The following is an 18,205-nucleotide window of genomic DNA, read 5'->3' as shown; positions in this document are numbered from 1 at the left end:
TTTTGCACCTCTTTCATCCTATCTGTTGTTAATGTAGATGAGGTTGGTTCCACTGAAAAGCCTGAAAGACAAGTATTTCTATTCTCAACTGTACTAAAAATGATAATACCATAAGCTTTTGTGCCTTTGGAGAGCTCCTTTGACATTTGCTCTTGGCCAGCTTTACAGTTAACTCTTCCAAATAAGTTACTGTCTCTGAGTCTTCAATATGATACAGTGTTTGTATTTTTTTAATTTATTTTTGTTACAGTCAGTAGAGAAGGGATTTTTTTTTTACTTTAGGTTTAAAGTTTCATGCTTTTCTTGAAAGTGGCTTAGCAGTAAGTATGTAGTAGCTAGAATTTAACCTTCAGCAGTATACTGATAGCTAAAAGGCCTCAAAGTTGTTTTTTTTTTGTTCCTTGTTGGTTGGTTTTTGATTTGAGTATGTTTCCATACCCTTTATTGCATCTTTTAAAATTATATGATGTAGGACTTAAATTAAAATGTCAAAGGAAATGAAATAAACTGAAGTGACTGGGGATTGTTCATTGCTTTAATAGTCCTGCACCTCTTTAAATGCCTCTGCTTTTGACAGAATAATTGATTTTTGATTTTTACTCTAAAAGTTTGATAAAATACTCTCGAGTTTCTTTCCTTCAATGTAGATTGAAGGCCAAGGACACGGTGCTGTTTTTGACTGCAAATTTTCACCAGATGGGCAGCATTTTGCGTGTACAGATTCTCATGGGCATCTGTTGATATTTGGTTTTGGCTGTAGCAAGCCTTATGAAAAGGTAAGTTCAGGTTTTATTAGAACTGTTTAGTTAAGCTTCTAACTGAAATTAGATTAGTTACGCTAATTCCTGAAACATAGAAAGTAATGGAGTTTTGTATGTGTAGGGGATGTGAGTGTAACATGTTTCTTGATGTCTTTGAGTTCTCCTACACATACAGTTCTGGCATGGCAGAAATAGTCAGCATCATAACTTCCCTTCTGGGAAGTACTTTTCTGAAACAGGTGTCTTCCAGCCACCTCATTTACATGTTAATTGTTTGAGCCTATATTACTTTTTATTTCTATTTATTTATATTCTCAAAATAGGTTAATGTTTGAAGATTGGAATGTACCGCAAAGTTTATTGTGCCACTACCAAATTAACAAAAAGCTGAATGTTTATACTAAGAATAATTTGCTATTTTCAGGCAGACGCTGTGTGATTAAGAAAGAACTTCTCTTTGAGAACTTAGGTTGAACCTGGGACAATGATTTCCTTGCATGGAAACCAAGGAAACTCTTCTTAGCTGGGGGGGGGGGGGATGGGACGGAAAACATTTTGAATGTTAAATGTAGAACGTTGTTTTCTAAAATTGTTCTTGTTGCTTGGAAAAATTATCTCAAAAGTGGGAGTACTGCAACCTGTACTAGTTATAGTAGTTGTACGTAACTCTTCTCATTGGGAACTTGCCTTTTCTTTCACCTTTTAAGGTGGTTTTGGAATATTTCAATTAGTATTGCTTGTTCTTTTGTGTTTTCTAGCAGATTTCCGTGTTTTTTCCTTCAAAACTGACAACAAAACTTTAATTTCCTTCTAGATTCCTGATCAGATGTTCTTCCACACTGACTACCGACCCCTTATTCGGGACTCCAACAATTATGTCCTAGATGAGCAGACTCAACAGGCTCCTCATCTCATGCCCCCTCCCTTCTTAGTAGATGTGGATGGAAACCCTCATCCAACAAAATATCAAAGATTGGTGCCCGGAAGAGAGAATTCTGCAGATGAACATTTGATTCCTCAACTTGGATATGTAGCAACAAGTAAGAATGGTCTTGCTAAAAATCTATATCCAGAATTTATCTGTGCTGTGGTAATTCAGTAATTCTGATTTGGGACAGAGTAGATGTGACATAGGTGGTATACAACTGCCATTGTTTTCTTGCATGCTAGCAACTATCGTATGTATTTGTGTTCTTCAAGGACATTGAAATGTCCCACAATGAATACTACTTCCAAAAAGGAAAAAAAAAAAAAAAAAAAAAAAAAAGGAAAATTTGGTGACTCAAGTGGATGTCAATTTTTATTTTTTCTTTTCTGGGTCTGACATACATTAACTTAACTGTGCTTGAGCTTTAGCCTCCATAAATGTCTCATTTGGAATAGGTAACTTGAATAATTTCCAGACTTGTTCTTGCTGTAGTCAGTTGCAGAACATGTCTCTCTGTGATGTGAACAAAGAGATTAAATCATTTGCTATATTAAGTTAATTATCCCATTCATGTTTGTCGTTCTGTTACACTTGCAAGGTGATGGAGAAGTGGTTGAACAAGTTATAGGCCAACAGACAGTTGATCAGGATGAACAAGGTATGGAGCCCAGCATTCTTGATGGTATGATCAGACAATTACAACTACAGCAAGATCAAAGAAACGCAGCAGCAGATCAAGAACCTGCTTCAAGTGGTCTACAGAATGGAGAAGGAACACCTAGAAGAGGTTAGTATTTAGAGGCTGAGGATGCAGCCTCGCTGCATCTCCCTGAGGAGTGGAAGTGGAGAGGGGAGTGGCAAGGTCACTGATGTAAGGACATGCAAGAACAACACAGAGAAGGTTTGGGGTAGGGAGAGAGGTTCACAGTGAAGAACAGGAAAAATTTCTTTACCGTAGAGGTGATCAAACACAGGGATGGGCTTCCTAGCGAGATGGTTGATGTCATGTGCCTGTGATGTCATGTGCAAGAATCATTTGGATGATGCCCTCAAATGCATACTTCAACTTTTGGTTACTCCTGAAGAGTCAGGCAGTTGGACTTGATCTTTAAAGATCCCTTCCAGTTGAACTTAATCCGTTCTATTTCCAACAGATTTTAACTTGGATATTGTTTTGGGGGCTGAACTTCCCTTTATGTAATTTTCTGGTTAAGATTTTTTTTCTTCACTAAAGCACTGTTGTTCCTGTGATTAAATTACAAAACGAAGCCTTTCACTGTTCAAGAGCGTTAACTGTATTTATTGTAGAATGCTTTGTTTTTTGCAATATGTACAGGATCTACACTGATTCTTCTTTAAGGTTTTCAGGATTTTACCATACTAGAGTCCCTTCTTCCTTCTTTGTAGATTTAAACTGGACTCTCTTACAATACATGTCTGTAGTTACAATTATATACAGCCAGTTCCAGGGAAACTGCTATTCAGAACCTCAAAACTGCCTGAAATAGTTCAGAAAAAACACCTGCTACGTTTTACTTGCTTTCACTGTATTAAGGTAATAGTATAAACGACCATTTAAAAAGCACATGTGTCTTGTCACTGTATTTTCTACAAGACAGATTCCTCAAAGTGATCCCTAGACTTTTACATAATGATCAGGGAGATAAGAATAGGGAAAGTGTTAGGTTTTTTTCTTACCTATAGTAAGAAAAACAAGATTTTAATTCTGTGTAGTCCAAAATGAAAGTTTTTATTTGTATGTTTTAGTATTCAGAAGACCAAGTTTAGACATCCAGTCTCCTCCCAATATTGGTCTGCGCCGTAGCGGGCAAGTTGAAGGTGTGCGGCAAATGCATCAGAATGCTCCACGAAGTCAGATGGCTACAGAGCGAGACCTTCAGGCCTGGAGACGAAGAGTTGTTGTACCAGAAATACCACCAAGCTTACTCAGGTCTGTAAACAGCTGACTTGGCTGCAGATAAAACTAGAGAAAATGCATCATTCTCTTACTTCTAAATCGAGTACTGCTATCTAAAATAGGCTGTGGTATGAATTGAAATAGTTGAATGGACAGCTGTGCTTAAAGCTTTTAATTGTAAACTCCATTCAACAAGATGAATGGAAAATTAGTTTAAAAAGAATGATTCTCTCATATTTTATTTCAGTACTTTGAGTCCTCTTAAAAGACAAATGTCTGAAGTTCTTGCTTTTTCCAAAGGAAAGGGAGGTGCAGGTCAAGTTTGTGTATGTGAAAGAGTTTGGAGAGATTATGCTTCTGTAAGACTCTGGGAGGGCAGTATGTTAAGACCAGACACAAACTGAATGCTTGATACATTCACAGCAAGATGTGTACTGTAAACTTCAGAACAACAGAAGTTCTTCACTGCAGTAGTAATTAGCTTGCTTTGAAAAGTACTATCAATATGCATCTGTGAAAAGGAGAAGTAATACACGTAAATATTTTTTTTTAATGATACAGCCATACATACTACCACATCTCTGAAGAAGTTTTTGAAGAACTTTCAGCATTGAATACTTGGATGTAGAATGATTGCAAAGGGGAGAACATAAATTAAAAACAGAGTTGAAGCAGTTTGTTATATTCTGATATTTTTGAGGAAGTCGTGTGATATCCAACTTTTACTTTATCTGGACCTCAGAGGACTTCTGTTATGTTGTAGGCATTTCAACAATAATAAAAGTCTGGAATTAATGAAATAGAAGTAGATGCTAGGGCTTTTTACATAGTTGGTTTTTTTAAGAGAATGGATTGTTTGATTCAGTATTGTTGAAAGAAATGAAGCATTACACTTTAATGACTTCCGTGTAGGAAGCAGGAAAAATATCGAATCGCAAAAGGGGAAGAAGAGAGAGATCTTTACCAGTCAGAGAAGAGAAGGAAGTCATTCCAGTCATCGGAAAAGGTATGCAGCAACTTCTCGGAAAACTGGAATTCTGCATAGGATTGGGAGAAGTCATGCTTTAAGCAAAGAAAGCAGACATTTCTGAAGGTTTGGTATATATTTGAAGGTTCCTGGTGATTGAGCTTTCACTTAAACAAACTTTGTCCTGCAATTACTTCTGTGAACACCTAGATTTCATTTTTTTAATTTCAGTTTTGCCTCTTTCCATCTAGGGTATTTAATAGAATTTATAAGGACAGGGTTGTTTTCTGACCGTTTTGTTTTGTTGTAGTTAAGAGCTGAAAGGCAGTTATGCAGGTCGATGATAAAGCATTGAGGAGGTGCAAGTGAGAGTGTTCAAGATCTGAAATTTGAAGAACTATAGGCTATGTTGTGATTCCATGCTTTTTTACTTTAGATGACCATGTTTTGTATATGATAAACTTTCTTCACAGTTTATCTACTTTGAACACCTTTTCGTTGTCAGTTTTTTGGAAGAGGTCAGTAAGAAGGAAGGATAGGTACTGGTTTGGTTTTGTATGGTTGTGGCCTGATTCACTGTATTTTGCAGTACAAAACAACTTGATAAACAACTTGAGGCAAGAACTATACTGCATGATTCCCATAACTGGGAGGAGGCGAGGATTTCTGTTCTTGATTCTTTAAATATACGTAAGAGACATGAATTGACCTGTCGCTTGCACTAGTAAGGAGCAACGTAATTAAACTTTAGATTCAGAACTGGAAATTTCATATCTTACAGTAAAGCTGTTTCTTGTGAGAAGGAACTGTGATAAATCTGTGATGCAGTGAGCCCATTTCAATGGTTGCATTCATCAGTGCTTTTAGATACCCTTTTGAGCCTCATAAAAACGTTTGCCATGTACATATTCCTGTGTAACAATTCTTTGTACTTTCTAAATAAATTAGAGTGACTCTGAGACTTCGATAATACAGTCTAAACGTAGGCTGCATAGACGGAAATATCCGAATTACCGAACACGGAACAACATTGAACAGCTCGATTCTTCTGATGAGGAGAGAGATGACTGCTTTGGTTTGATGGAGCAGGCAAGTTCTCTTCATCTCAGTATTTTGAATTTAACTTCCTTTATAGCATTGTAACTTCTTTCTTATAACAAAACCCCTCTTGTACTGGGGAAAGCATTTACGGTAACAATAGTAATGCTTACCGAAACAGTAATACTTCTCAAACATCATTATTTGTTGCCTTAATAATGATAATCTTTCCTGTCAGTTTAGACACGCCTAAACTGTGTTTGCTGAGAATCTTGTTAATCAAATCCACAGACTGAGGCAAAAATCTGATATATTGCTGAGATTGAATTAAGCTGAGATTTGGATTTTGGATGTTTTTTTTAACTGTTCCTCTGCAAAAACCTTTGAAATTTGTGTGTACACCAAAATCTGCAGAATTTTAAACTTAGTGTTTTTATGGCCTAGTAAGGTAGTTCTTCTGTAGTCCACTTATACTGGCTGAGTCCTGGCTCAGAATTTGAGGGATGAAATGCAGATTTGTGAGTAGCAGGAGGCTCGACTGTTCTGGTATTGGATGCTGTGAGCGAGTGCTAGGGCTGCTTCTGTTGCAGTTGATTTGCTTTGCACACGAGGAAATAGTTTCAAAAGGGGAAAGGAGTCGACAAAGTCAAACTTGTTGGGCCAGTCTCCTGTTTTGTTAATGAAGAATTGTGAATGGAGATGTTCAGGAGCTAAGATAATGCTCCTGTAAGATGATTTTTCTCTGGAAGAGGGCGCTTGTCTTGCTAGAAGAAGAATAATAGACACTTTAATGAAAAGTTCAAGTTTTTCTTATTTTGGTAATAGAGTAGAAAGGGAGCTGACAGAAGACTTCTGTCACCTGACAAATTTCGAGCACTCACGCAGCAATAAGTGAGCTATGTGCAAATGTCCAATAAATGCTACAGAAACTTAAATGTTTTTGAACTCAAACTTCTGATATCCAGCTTTCAGTGCTTTGTTTCCCAATTTGTAACATTATTAGGCAAATTACTTATGGCAGAGTAACTACAGAAACCAATTTGTGAAATCTCTTGTTATGAAAGTTTAAAAAACAACTAATAGGAAAATGAGTTTGGATGTTAAATGCAGGAAATGGGTTGTGGGTGTTGTTTGTTTAGTTCAAATACTTGTAGGATGAAGGATCATCTATACTATGTGAACAGTATTGGTCATAATGGGGAGCCTTGCTCTGACAGGCTGACAAACATTATCAGTTGGTCTAATTCAGACAGTATTAAACTTGAAAGTGCAAGTCAAACCTTTTTTGGTTGTTTGACAGTATACAACTTAGGACATAAACAATTCTTAAACATGAAGTTAATGTAGATGTTTAACAGCAGGAAGTTAGTTGTGTTGTAATATATTTTGATATACCTGGATTTCTTAGTTCTGCATTCAAATATATACCTAATTAGTACTGTGCAATTGCTTAATACTAAAATCAGAAAAATCACCTGATTCTAACTTGCAGATAATAGTAATAAAAGAAAAGTACTACAGAAATGCTACTCTTGTAACTGAATATACCTATGTTGTGTGTGAATGAAAGACCCGATAGCTTTCCTTGACTTGTTCCTTTTGCAGTCATTGAATTCTTCCATTGCATTCTAGGTGGGCAGATTTTATTCTAAGTACTACACGCTCTAATTACAGCATCATCAGTCTGCAATTCAGCGCAATGGAAATCAACAGCCAGCTAATTCTCATAAACAATGTGAACTTAAATTAGTAAAAAAAAAAAAGGGAAAAAAAAAAAAAAAGCTGTGTTGCCATGTGGTAGGAGGATGTGTTGCTTTGTGCAGACTGGCTACAGCTGGTAGAGCCACGCTTGGCTAGTAAAATGTGACTGAATGTCTAGGAGCTAGTGATTAATAGTGCAGCCCTGAGGTTAATGTGCTTAGTTGAAGTAAAGGAGGTGACAGGAAATTACTACTTGAAATTCCATTTTACCAGATTTCTTCCTAACCATGCAGGTTAGATTGTGAGTGGAGAATGTGATTTATGTTTAGAACCATTAAAAAGTGTTGTGAGGAATTTTTGGTTTGACTTCTGTCTATTTTTCAATTCAGGAAGCTGAAGAAAGTGAGGGCTCTGGCTCATCTGAAGAGGAGGAAGAGTGGAGAAGTGATAAGAAAAGCAACACTTTTAGCTCTAGGTAAAAGCAAACAACTCCTAGCTTTTACTTTTATGAGTTTCAGTTCAGTTTTGGCAAGTGAAAGTTGTATGGAAGTTCTAGTGTGAATCATATGTAATAATGGTTTGTTGGTGACTGTATGGCACTGTCGCATCGCATCATTATTTACTGTCACCAAACACTTTTCTCTTAATATAGTTTCTAATCCTTTCACTTGTTGGATTTTTTTTTGCTAGCTGGCTTTTAAAAAGAATTTCAGATTTTATTTATTTGTTTTTTGAGAACCTACCGTCAGTTGCTTGCACTTAAGATTATGGTTGGTTGAAAACAACAGCAACAAAATCTTAATTTTGATGACTAACTTTGTAATTTTATTTAGAACAGAAGTTACAGATGTACTTTTTTAACTGATCTTAATATGACTTTCTAAATATTCTTACTAGAATTCTCTAGTAGCAGAAGTAAGAAGTAGGAATATCCATAAGCAAGTTGAACCTGTGAGATTTGTATAACTTTGTAAAGAATTCAGTTAACACTTAGCTGTTTTGTTAGGGATGGCTTTTATTCAAAAAAAACTTGTGAACTTCAGAATTCAGCAGACAACTTTTCTTTGGAAAACACAGTTTAAATTACTGTCTTTCCAGAAAATTACATAAAATATCAAGTAATTATTGGGGGAAAAAAATTCAGTTCTTATGATACTGCTTTCCGTGATGATCTAGATAAGGAGGTGTTTGTCTAAGAGAATATAGCATTCTTAAAATACTGACAGCTCAATTCTGTATTTGTATTCCCTGTGCTGCACTCGTCATGGTCAGCGATTCTTCCAGTAGGTACTCTGACTGGATTGCTGATGCAGGGATTAACCTGCAGCCTCCTGTCCGGACCTCTCGGCGGAAAGCTGTCAGGTACTGCAGTACCTCAGAAGATGAAGTGTCAGCAGGGAAATCATCTCCTCCAAAGCGAAGAAGGAGAAAAAGAAGAAAAAAGCCCAGGCCAAAAAAGCAGGAAGGGGTATGCAATTCATTTATTCTATTCGCTTTCTACTAGATTGCTCTCTTTAGGTGTTAGACCTCTTCACTGGAAGCTCTTTAAGTAGTGGCTATTGCGGTTGGACACTGATATTATTACACCTACATACAGGCTACCCTTGAGAATTTGAGAACGTTTCATATCCAAGATATCTACTGATTTATCTACACTCCAAGTGAAACCCTTTTTCATTTGAAATAAAAAATGTTCAGAAAAATGTTCCAAGAGAGAAACACGATTATTAAATAACTGTACAGAATAATAGACAAAAACCCTGTAATGCCGTCTGGTTTTAATAAGTATATTGTTTGAGAAACTTTGGAGACATAGTTACTGTATTTATGAGGACTGTTTCTACTTGGGTTGAATTTTTTCATTTTTGTAAAATATAATAATTATTCTGTTTCAAGTTACTGAAGTTTTAAGTTATTTTTTGAGTTACCGTAGGTTCCTTTGGCCATTTTCTCTCCATCCTCTCACTTGATCCCAAAAATTTATCTAAATATTTGAAACTCTTTTAATATGTATATTTACTGAACAAGTAGTTGATTTATTTAATTTTGCAGCCACTTCTGATATTAGAATTTTCTTTATCTCTCTTTTAAGATAAGCTTGATGAGCAGGGTTAATTTAGTCTGTCTCCAGAATGGAATTAATTGAGGATGTTTGCTGACAAGTATATAAATTGAAATTATACATAACTATAAACTATTTGGGGGAAGAAAGTTAAAGCCTTAAATAACTCTAATTACTCTCATAACTTTCCATCTTCAGATTTATCTCTTGCATCTTTGTAAGATTTTTATTGGGCACTGAGGATTCCATCTGAACTATAAGGCTTTGATTTTCTTGAGGGTTGTAAAATAGTTATCTTGATCATTCGAGTCTTCAAATAAGAACAAAATGCTTAGCATGAGTACTGCAAATACAATTTGAGGAAAGCCTTGAAGGAATTCAGCTAGCAGGTTTTGAAAATGTATGTTAGTCTTTCATAACTTAAGCTTCTGTCTGCCAGATTGTTGTTTTGATGCCATGTCAGCAATGTCTTTCATGTCTGCTTTTGATGTCTATTAAACTTACAGGCTAATACACCAACACAACCAGTAAATTCAGAACTGTCGTACGATTGGCATCCTCCTGTTTGGATAACAGACACAGCTCTTCGAAGATCTCCGTTTGTTCCTCAGATGGGTGATGAGGTAAGAATATTTGTTAAAATCTCCTTCAAATGCTGGTACTACTTATGTATTTCTGTAACGTTTACTTCTTGGGTGTTTTTTATTGTTTTTACTTTTTTAAGGTAATATATTTTCGACAAGGACACGAAGCTTACATTGAAGCGGTTAGAAGAAATAACATTTATGAACTGAATCCACACAAGGAGCCTTGGAGAAAAGTAGTGCTTAGGGTAGGTCTGCTTTGAATGTGATCTGGGTTTCAGCACTAGTAATCTGTAAATAAGGATTGTGCTGCACTTGTTTTAAAATATTAATTTCTGAAGTTATGCCATTTTCCTTATTGCTTTTGTATGAAAACAAGAGGGGAAAATTGTATTCGCTTTTCAGAATAGTTTTGAAGTTATCTCTGGGAATCCTGAATTCTGACAAATAGCTGTCTTCATATTGCCAGGTCTAACAGGCTGTATTCCACTGAAATCTCAAATACGGATCCAGTATTGTTGTCATTTTGTATGTGGATATAATATAATATTTACTTAATATAATGTTCAGTTAACTATTGCTAAACTAATAGTTCTGTGCATAGTCCAGTTGGTAATACTTTCTGAAACTGTTCGTTCTTACCTGTAGGATCAGGAGTTGGTAAAGATTGTTGGAATTAGGTACGAGGTTGGTCCTCCCACGTTGTGTTGCCTCAAGCTTGCCTTTATAGATCATGCCACCGGAAAACATACTGACAAATCATTTTCCATCAAGTATGTGCATCTATATTTTCTTGAAAAGTTCTGAAAAATGTATTTCTTTAAGCTTCTTCCTAAAGCCCTAAGGTACACACCTGAAAGGCTATTTTTCTTAATCTAGATACCATGATATGCCAGATGTTATTGACTTCCTTATATTACGTCAGTTCTATGATGAAGCACGGCAAAGGAACTGGCAAGCTTGTAAGTGTATTTTCTACATATTTGTTAGAGTGATTTTGAAATAAGAAATGTATCGTTACTGGAGCTTCTAGGTGCTGTTTGCTTGTAATTTCAAAGGGCTCTCTGTTAATAAGGTTTGTCTGCCTGTTTGAAATTTGAAACCACTTGTAGCAGTAGTAAGCATTTTGGAGGGTCTACCGTAGCTCAAAGATAACACTCTTCAGAACATAAAATCAAATTCTGGTGTTGTCTCTTCTTGCTTTATAGTGAAGTAGCAAAGAGATTTAGCACTTCTTGGCATAATCTGTTGTCTCACCTTTTCCCTGAGTGTCCGTATTTTTAGAACTATAAGCTGAAATCCACTGATCAGAAATGTGTTAATGACATACAGAAGAAGCATAGTTAAATAACTCTTGTTAGTAAAATACGCGAGCAGAATTTTTTTTCCTCTAGCTGACAGGTTCCGATCCATTATTGATGATGCATGGTGGTTTGGAACAGTGTTGGGTCAAGAACCATATCAGCCTCAATATCCAGATAGTCACTTTCAGTGTTACAGTGTTAAGTAAGTATAAAAGGATTTTACACTTCTAATGTTAGTAGTGTGAATTGCCTTTTACTTAGCTAGCCTCTTGGTATAAGAATGTATAAGTTGTTGAAATGATTTTACTAGCTGTGTTATCACTTCTCAATGGTGTCTAATCTAGCACAGTGTGAATATGTAATAATTTTTGCAATAATGAAGAATAACATGATAAAATAAGTTCTTGACTTCTTTGATTGTGTCATCTTCTCTAACAACTACTGCTTAATCTCTTCTATGAAGCAAGCAATGCAATTTCCAATGTATGTAAATTATTAGTCTTCAGTCATAATTGGTTTTGGATGGGGCACGTTGAATCTTTTTTGTTGTTGAGGTCGTAATTCTTACGCTTAAATTTCTCACACTTCTGTCTTTCCTGTTACAATCCACAAAAGCAAATATAACTATAATGTGATTGTACACAATTGCTTCAGCCTTGTGTAAATTATGTTTCTAAGTGTAGCTGTATCCTTATATGATGTGTTGTGTTGTGTGATATATTGCTGTGTGGATGTGAAGACAGAACAAGTCCATTGCCTGCTAGTATTTGGCTATATTTACTACTGTGTAGGTTCTGCTTGCAGTTTGTCCTGCATTTCATCTTTGGTTATATTTAGCAAGATAGCTGGCAGATAGCGTAATTAACCCTATGCCACCTCAGACAGACAAATCCCTTTGACCAGCGTACTTGTCAGTAGATAATACTGCATAGGTGAAGGCATATGTTGTCAAGGTCATTGTTCAGAATGTGGCAAGGTTGAGCAAATCCAAGTGTAATACAGCAGGGGGGAAAAAGCCTGCTTTAATAGAAAAGGCCAGGAATTTCAATGTCAAACTTACGACATAATATTTGGACTAAGGCATGCAGCTGCTTCTTGGGAACTGCAAACCTGCTAGTTGTCTTCAGTTTTGTGTCTGTTCTGAACTCACTTCCATCATATATGATAGTGAATACTTCTCATTAAAACATCATTCCTCTAAAGGAGATGCTTCCTGCAGAAGTAAAGTGGTAAGGTTTCCATTCTGCTGGAGGAATTTCTGCTTCACTGTGACTTGAGTCAGATGCTTATCTTGGGCTGGTAAGAAGCTTAAGGAGGTGTTGGCCTTCTAAAGAACAGCTTTTGTATCACTATTGCAGTTCAGAGTGCCTGCCCCTATTTCTACCTTTTAGAGATGACATCTTGTGTCAAACAGAAAATGCTGGAAAAGTTTTGGTTGTGTATTAGATCTGTGAGTTCCCTAACCTGTACCTTTGCCAGGAAGCAGTCAGTATTAAGAAGGATCAGAGTCTTACTGACAGTCACCCTATACTTGTGCAAAGACAAAGCTTTTTTACAGTGTTGAGCTGTTAGTGGGATGTTTTTTCATAGTCCTTGGAAATGAAGTCTTGCTAGCAGTACATGAGATGTCAGCAAATGATTCAAGGCTTCCTATTCTGCACTTGATTTTATCCTAGGTCTCTGTCAGATGCATTCCTAGTTCAGCATGGAAACCAGGCATTTGAGGAACTCTAATTTGAAACTTCTGGTGAAGTTGCAACCTGTGCTACAGTTGGATGGTTTGGAGGGTGATTGGTGAACTGCAGACTGATGTACTTGACTGCAGTTCCTGTTTTTAAAAGAAGCCCTTGAGAGGATTTCTCTTCAAGAGTTGTTAACTAAGATAACACTGCATTGGAACAAATACTTCTGTGTGTTGAAAATTAGCTGAAGTATAGGGAGCAAAAGAACAACTGTGGTTGTCACTGACAGAACCAGGCAATATTGGCAGACTCGTAAGAGTATTAAATGAGAACAGGTGCTGAAAAAAGTAATCTAGGATGTATTCACTACATGCCCAGAGGAATTTAGTGATTGTGAACATTGGAAGTATGAGCAGAATGGTTTTGTACCCAGGTTATATGGTCTCCTACTAATAGCTTCAAATAGAGAAATTACTGGTCTGACTGGACCAGTAGAGTATTAGGCTGATCCAGAAGTACGTTTCTTATATTTGAAATACTAAAATTGTTGGTAGCTTTGCTGTTAATAAAAGCATGTGGGAATGTTCCTATCAGATAGTGAAATATCAATGAATATGCAGATATTCTGTTATAATATCAGTTCTGTTTGCTTTTGCTTCCTGTTACTTTAGTTTCTACATTTTATTCTTTGTCTTAATGTGGTAGGCCTTAATTCATGAAAAGTTAATACGCCATATAACTCAGTTTTTATTCTTCCTTTCTCTGAGACATTCTTCAGACTTGTACAGATATATTGTTGTAATTCCAGGAAAAAGGCCTGCTTCTCCTTGTTGTTCTGGTATCGTCCCTTTGATTATGTTACCTTTTTTTCCAAGTATATGGCTTATTTTTTTTAAGCAGCTTCTTGATCAGGTCATTATAATATCTATTTTTATATTGGGTAAGTTGCATATGGCTGAGAGCAATTTTAATTTGAAATTCATTATAAATCATGTTTCCTTTTTTGCAGTGTTGACAGTTGATTGCTAACCAATAATTTTGTTTATATACATCAATACAGTATATTTTACTAAGGCCTAAAAATAGCAATGATGGAGAATTTCTTTCGGTATGCTTGGAAGAAATGCTTTCAACTTAAGGTTAATGTTAACTTGTGTGTTTCTGTTTTCTTTTTAACTTGGTGAATCAGATGGGACAACGGTGAGGTTGAGAAGCTCAGTCCATGGGACATGGAACCAATATCTGATAATGGTAGGTAGAATCTCCTTGAACAGAACAGTTAATGTGTTTCTCCCTCTTTATGGATCCTTCTTCACATGCAGGTAGTGCGCCTGAAATGATTCTTAATTTCTTGCAGCACAGTCTCACTTCACTGTTAGCGAAATGACTTTGATATACCTAGATTTTACTTCTCTCTCTGGAACTTTCCATCTTCCAAAGTACTTTTGAAGGAAATACTTGAAATCATAGAATCATAGAATCGCTAAGGTTGGAAAAGACCCCCAGGATCACCCAGTCCAACCATGCACCCATCACCAATAGTTCTCATTAAACCATGTCCCTCAACACAACATCCAAACGTTCCTTGAGCACCTCCAGGGTCAGTGACTCCACCACCTCTCTGGGCAGCCCATTCCGGTGCATGACCACCCTTTCAAAGAAGTAGTATTTTCTAATGTCCAGCCTGAATCTTCCCTGGCACAGCTTGAAGCCATTCCCTCTAGTCCTATCACTGGTTACATGAGAGAAGAGGCCGACCCCCAGCTCACTACAACCTCCCTTCAGGTAGTTATAGAGAGCAGTAAGGTCTCCCCTGAACCTCCTCCAGACTGAACAATCCCAGCTCCTTCAGCTGCTCCTCATAATGTAGATCTCTGGCATATACAGTAAAACCTTCTACTGCTGGAAGTCATGTCTCGAAAACATAGCAACTTTCAAAACAAACAAACAAACAAACAAAAAAAAACTACTTTGCATTATGGTATGGTATAAGAATTGGAATGAATATAAACAAAATTTCCAGTCAGTAAATCTGTATTGCTTATACTTTAGAAATAGCTGTTTGTATAGGTTTGCTGGTGAAACCCAAATGAACTGTAAACGAAATAATTGGATTCCTGATTTGTCTTCATCAATTCAATTTTCTGTTGCTTGTTGATACCAGCAGCGGAAAGGGAGGACAATTGTCACTGAATAACTTGTTCAAAGGATATTAACTTTCCTAATCACCTTTCCTAGGAAATAGGCTATTTCCTAAATACCAGAGTAGTTTATGCTGTATCTTGTGATAACAAATGCTGCAAAACAGTCTGAAACGGAAACATGAAGTCACCTGTTTTATGCAAACTAAAATATATAAAGATTTCAGTCAGCAGGATTGTGTTGGTTTTTTCCTCCTAGATTTGATTGAAACACTGCTTTCTTACTGCCAAAATCTGCCTCCTTCAAACATACAGCATGTTTTTTTCTAATTCATCGTGATCTGGTTACTGCTTTTCATAAATAGCACTGCATGCAATGATGAATAAAGATGATTTTGGGCTATTATTACCTGTTTGGCCAAAGGAAAAAAAAATAGTCCTTTTTGTAAACTTTGAAGAAGCGTACTAAACTTGTTCAATTGCTTTGCTTTTATTCTTTTTGTCTCTGCAACAGCTGTAGCTGAAATGTGTTTTAGAATTGTGCGTGGCATATCTGTGGGTTACAGTCATTGGCATGCTAGCAGTGACCTTATCTATCTTGTTTTCATTTTTAACTGAGAGACTCTCAGATGCTAATGGAAGCCCCTATTTCTGGTTTCTAGCTGTAAGCCTATATGCTTTGTGTTGCTGAATTTTATCTGCTATTCCAGTTGTCCTATTCAACAATAAGATGGACTGAAGATCTTACCCACTATCTGTGATCAGGAACCTTGTTGAACCTTCATGATCTTGTTCCTTTACACATGCTCAAATTAAATGAGGACGTTAGCTTTAAAAAAAAATGCAGAAACAGAGACTGAAAATCTACTAAAAACAGTCTGTGGAGTTGAGGGGAAGGATACCCAGAGGTGTAATATGTTCTGTTTACTCTGTTGCTCTGTGTTAGCTGGATTGCATCAATCTTTGTAAGTGTGACTTTCCATGGAGCCACCCGTCACAGTTTTATATGTCTGCTACTTTTTATTGCTTTGAAATTAAATTAATCTGCCATGTTGAAAAGAAATATTAAAAAAAAAAAATACTATTAAGATTACAGTTAGTATACCAGGAGGGACATCACAAAATATATTGCCTGTCCTACACGTGTTTAATGGTTGAGGTAATAAATAAACATTAAACTAAGTTACGAGCATATGAAGTCTGAAGCACGCATTTAAAATGGAAGTGTGCAAGTAACTCTTCTGAGTTCAGTCTTTTCAGACCGGTGCTTAACTCAAGAGAATAAAGGAAGGCTTCTGGAAATTGAGAATTACAGAAGAGGAGAATAAAGGATACCTTTTGGTTGTTGTTGTGTTATGTATTTTCCTCATGCTCTTAGTATCAAACTCAAGGCAATGTATGTTTTTCTTGGTTACGCTTACTAAATACTCGTATGGCTTTAAATATTTAACAATTTCTCTTGTTCAGTGTTCTCACTACTCACGCTTTCCTTTTTGTTACCACTCTTCAGTCGATCAGCCTGAGGAATTGGGAGCCAGTGTTTCTGTGACTTTTGAAGAAATGGAGAAGCTGCTGTACAAACCTGAAGAAGGGGAGTGGGGGATGCGATCCCGCGATGAAGCTTGTGAGCGGATCATCAGCGGTATCGACCAACTTCTGACTCTTGGTGAGAACGTCCTCTCAGTTTTAGGTAGTTTACTCCTTGAGGTAGATTTACAGGCAGTTCTCTCAGTGTATTTGTACTCGGATGTTTATATTTTGGTACATCATTGGTTTTATTGAGGGTAGTTTTACAAACCAGTTAAATGGCTGGTTTTGTTTTCATACGTGTACACACCTATAAATAGTCCTTTGAATTCTGCTCTTTCTTAACAGACATTTCAGCAGCTTTTGCTGGTCCAGTTGACCTGTGTACATATCCCAAGTACTGTACTGTGATTGCTTACCCAACAGACCTGAACACTATTCGAACAAGACTGGCCAACAGATTTTACAGGTTAGTACTGGCGACAGAAACAAGATGGAACATGGCCTTACATTTCTACACTGTGGAAAGATCTAAATGTTTATTGGTCTTTTTTTATAAACACTTTGAAAACCAATAGTCTAGCACCTGAATTCAGCATGTGTTTTGTAGCAACATTACTTTTGTTTTTTTTTTTAATTTCTTGGTATCAATATAGGCTGAAATGAATTTCCTTAAGAACTGTTTCCAAAGTTAACGCTGACATACTTAAGTGTAGGGTTGATAAGTTCTGATGTGCAGTGTATCCATACCTCTAACAGAAATCCAAGGATGTTGATCGTCTGGACTTGTGCTCAGCATGTCTTTTGAAAAAATGAAGAGATGTCAATACTTGTTTTCTTCCTCAGTGAGACCGAAATGATGTCTTGGGAATTAGTTTGAAATTTTGTAGATGAGGAACTGAAAACTTGGAGTGTGGCTTTCATATTTATAATTCTTTATGAATGTAGTGACAAAAAAGCTGTGTAGTTGTGCTAGCGCTCTTCTGTAATGTTAGTTTGTAGCGGTTTCTACAAATCTCTTCTTTACAGAGGGAGGGGATGTATGCCTGGTCAGTTGGTCTCAGAGCAAGCTATTTTGCAGACATCATGGCTGAGGTGTATTTGAAAATGTATTTAGACCAGATTTTTTGTCACGCTTTTTTTTCTATTGCTTGTGTATTGTTTTTATTCTTAAGAATTATTAATATAGTACACAATTTACACCATTGGACAGGACTTTTCCACAAAGGTGGTAAAGATAGTCTTTTAAAAATGCATGGATTTTTAAGGAATCCTTGGAACTTGCGATCCTCAGTTCTGTTATTTCAATGGAATTTCATAATTCAGTGGTGTTAAATGCTGGCGCTTACTAGGCTAGTTGAATTAATGATTATAAAAAGGAAACTAAAGCTATACAGAACTTTGCAAACTTCTTGCGGATTACTTGTCAGTAAGGAATAGGAAAATGAATTAACAAAGATGCGCGCTGTTGATTTTGCTTCCTTGAGTTACTTCTGTGCATGTATGTGTTACATGAACATGCTTCAGTGAGTGAAAACTTGGAGACAGGTGTAATGAATATTAAAGTAAGGGACGTTTATCCACGTTAGATT

General features: G+C 36.5%; 1 protein-coding gene across 4 annotated transcripts in view; it reads left to right on the top strand.

The window, feature by feature from the left end:
• Positions 1-18,205, top strand: part of BRWD1 (bromodomain and WD repeat domain containing 1) — a 51,521-nt gene that overhangs the window by 18,847 nt on the left and 14,469 nt on the right. For all 4 annotated transcript variants that reach the window (XM_040698537.2, XM_040698533.2, XM_040698527.2 and 1 more), the window contains exons 16-31: positions 648-776; positions 1,576-1,801; positions 2,288-2,476; positions 3,457-3,640; positions 4,520-4,613; positions 5,523-5,663; positions 7,703-7,788; positions 8,586-8,781; positions 9,882-9,998; positions 10,100-10,207; positions 10,608-10,732; positions 10,839-10,921; positions 11,354-11,465; positions 14,135-14,196; positions 16,597-16,752; positions 16,962-17,082. In XM_040698537.2, coding sequence (XP_040554471.1) covers positions 648-776; positions 1,576-1,801; positions 2,288-2,476; positions 3,457-3,640; positions 4,520-4,613; positions 5,523-5,663; positions 7,703-7,788; positions 8,586-8,781; positions 9,882-9,998; positions 10,100-10,207; positions 10,608-10,732; positions 10,839-10,921; positions 11,354-11,465; positions 14,135-14,196; positions 16,597-16,752; positions 16,962-17,082 — 2,129 coding nt within the window. The remainder of the gene's footprint in view (positions 1-647; positions 777-1,575; positions 1,802-2,287; positions 2,477-3,456; positions 3,641-4,519; positions 4,614-5,522; positions 5,664-7,702; positions 7,789-8,585; positions 8,782-9,881; positions 9,999-10,099; positions 10,208-10,607; positions 10,733-10,838; positions 10,922-11,353; positions 11,466-14,134; positions 14,197-16,596; positions 16,753-16,961; positions 17,083-18,205) is intronic.

This window comes from Gallus gallus, chromosome 1 (assembly GCF_016699485.2).
Source record: "Gallus gallus isolate bGalGal1 chromosome 1, bGalGal1.mat.broiler.GRCg7b, whole genome shotgun sequence".
Taxonomy (NCBI): domain Eukaryota; kingdom Metazoa; phylum Chordata; class Aves; order Galliformes; family Phasianidae; genus Gallus; species Gallus gallus.
The sequence above is the reverse complement of the archived record's forward strand: the minus strand, read 5'-3'. Positions and strand labels throughout refer to the sequence as shown.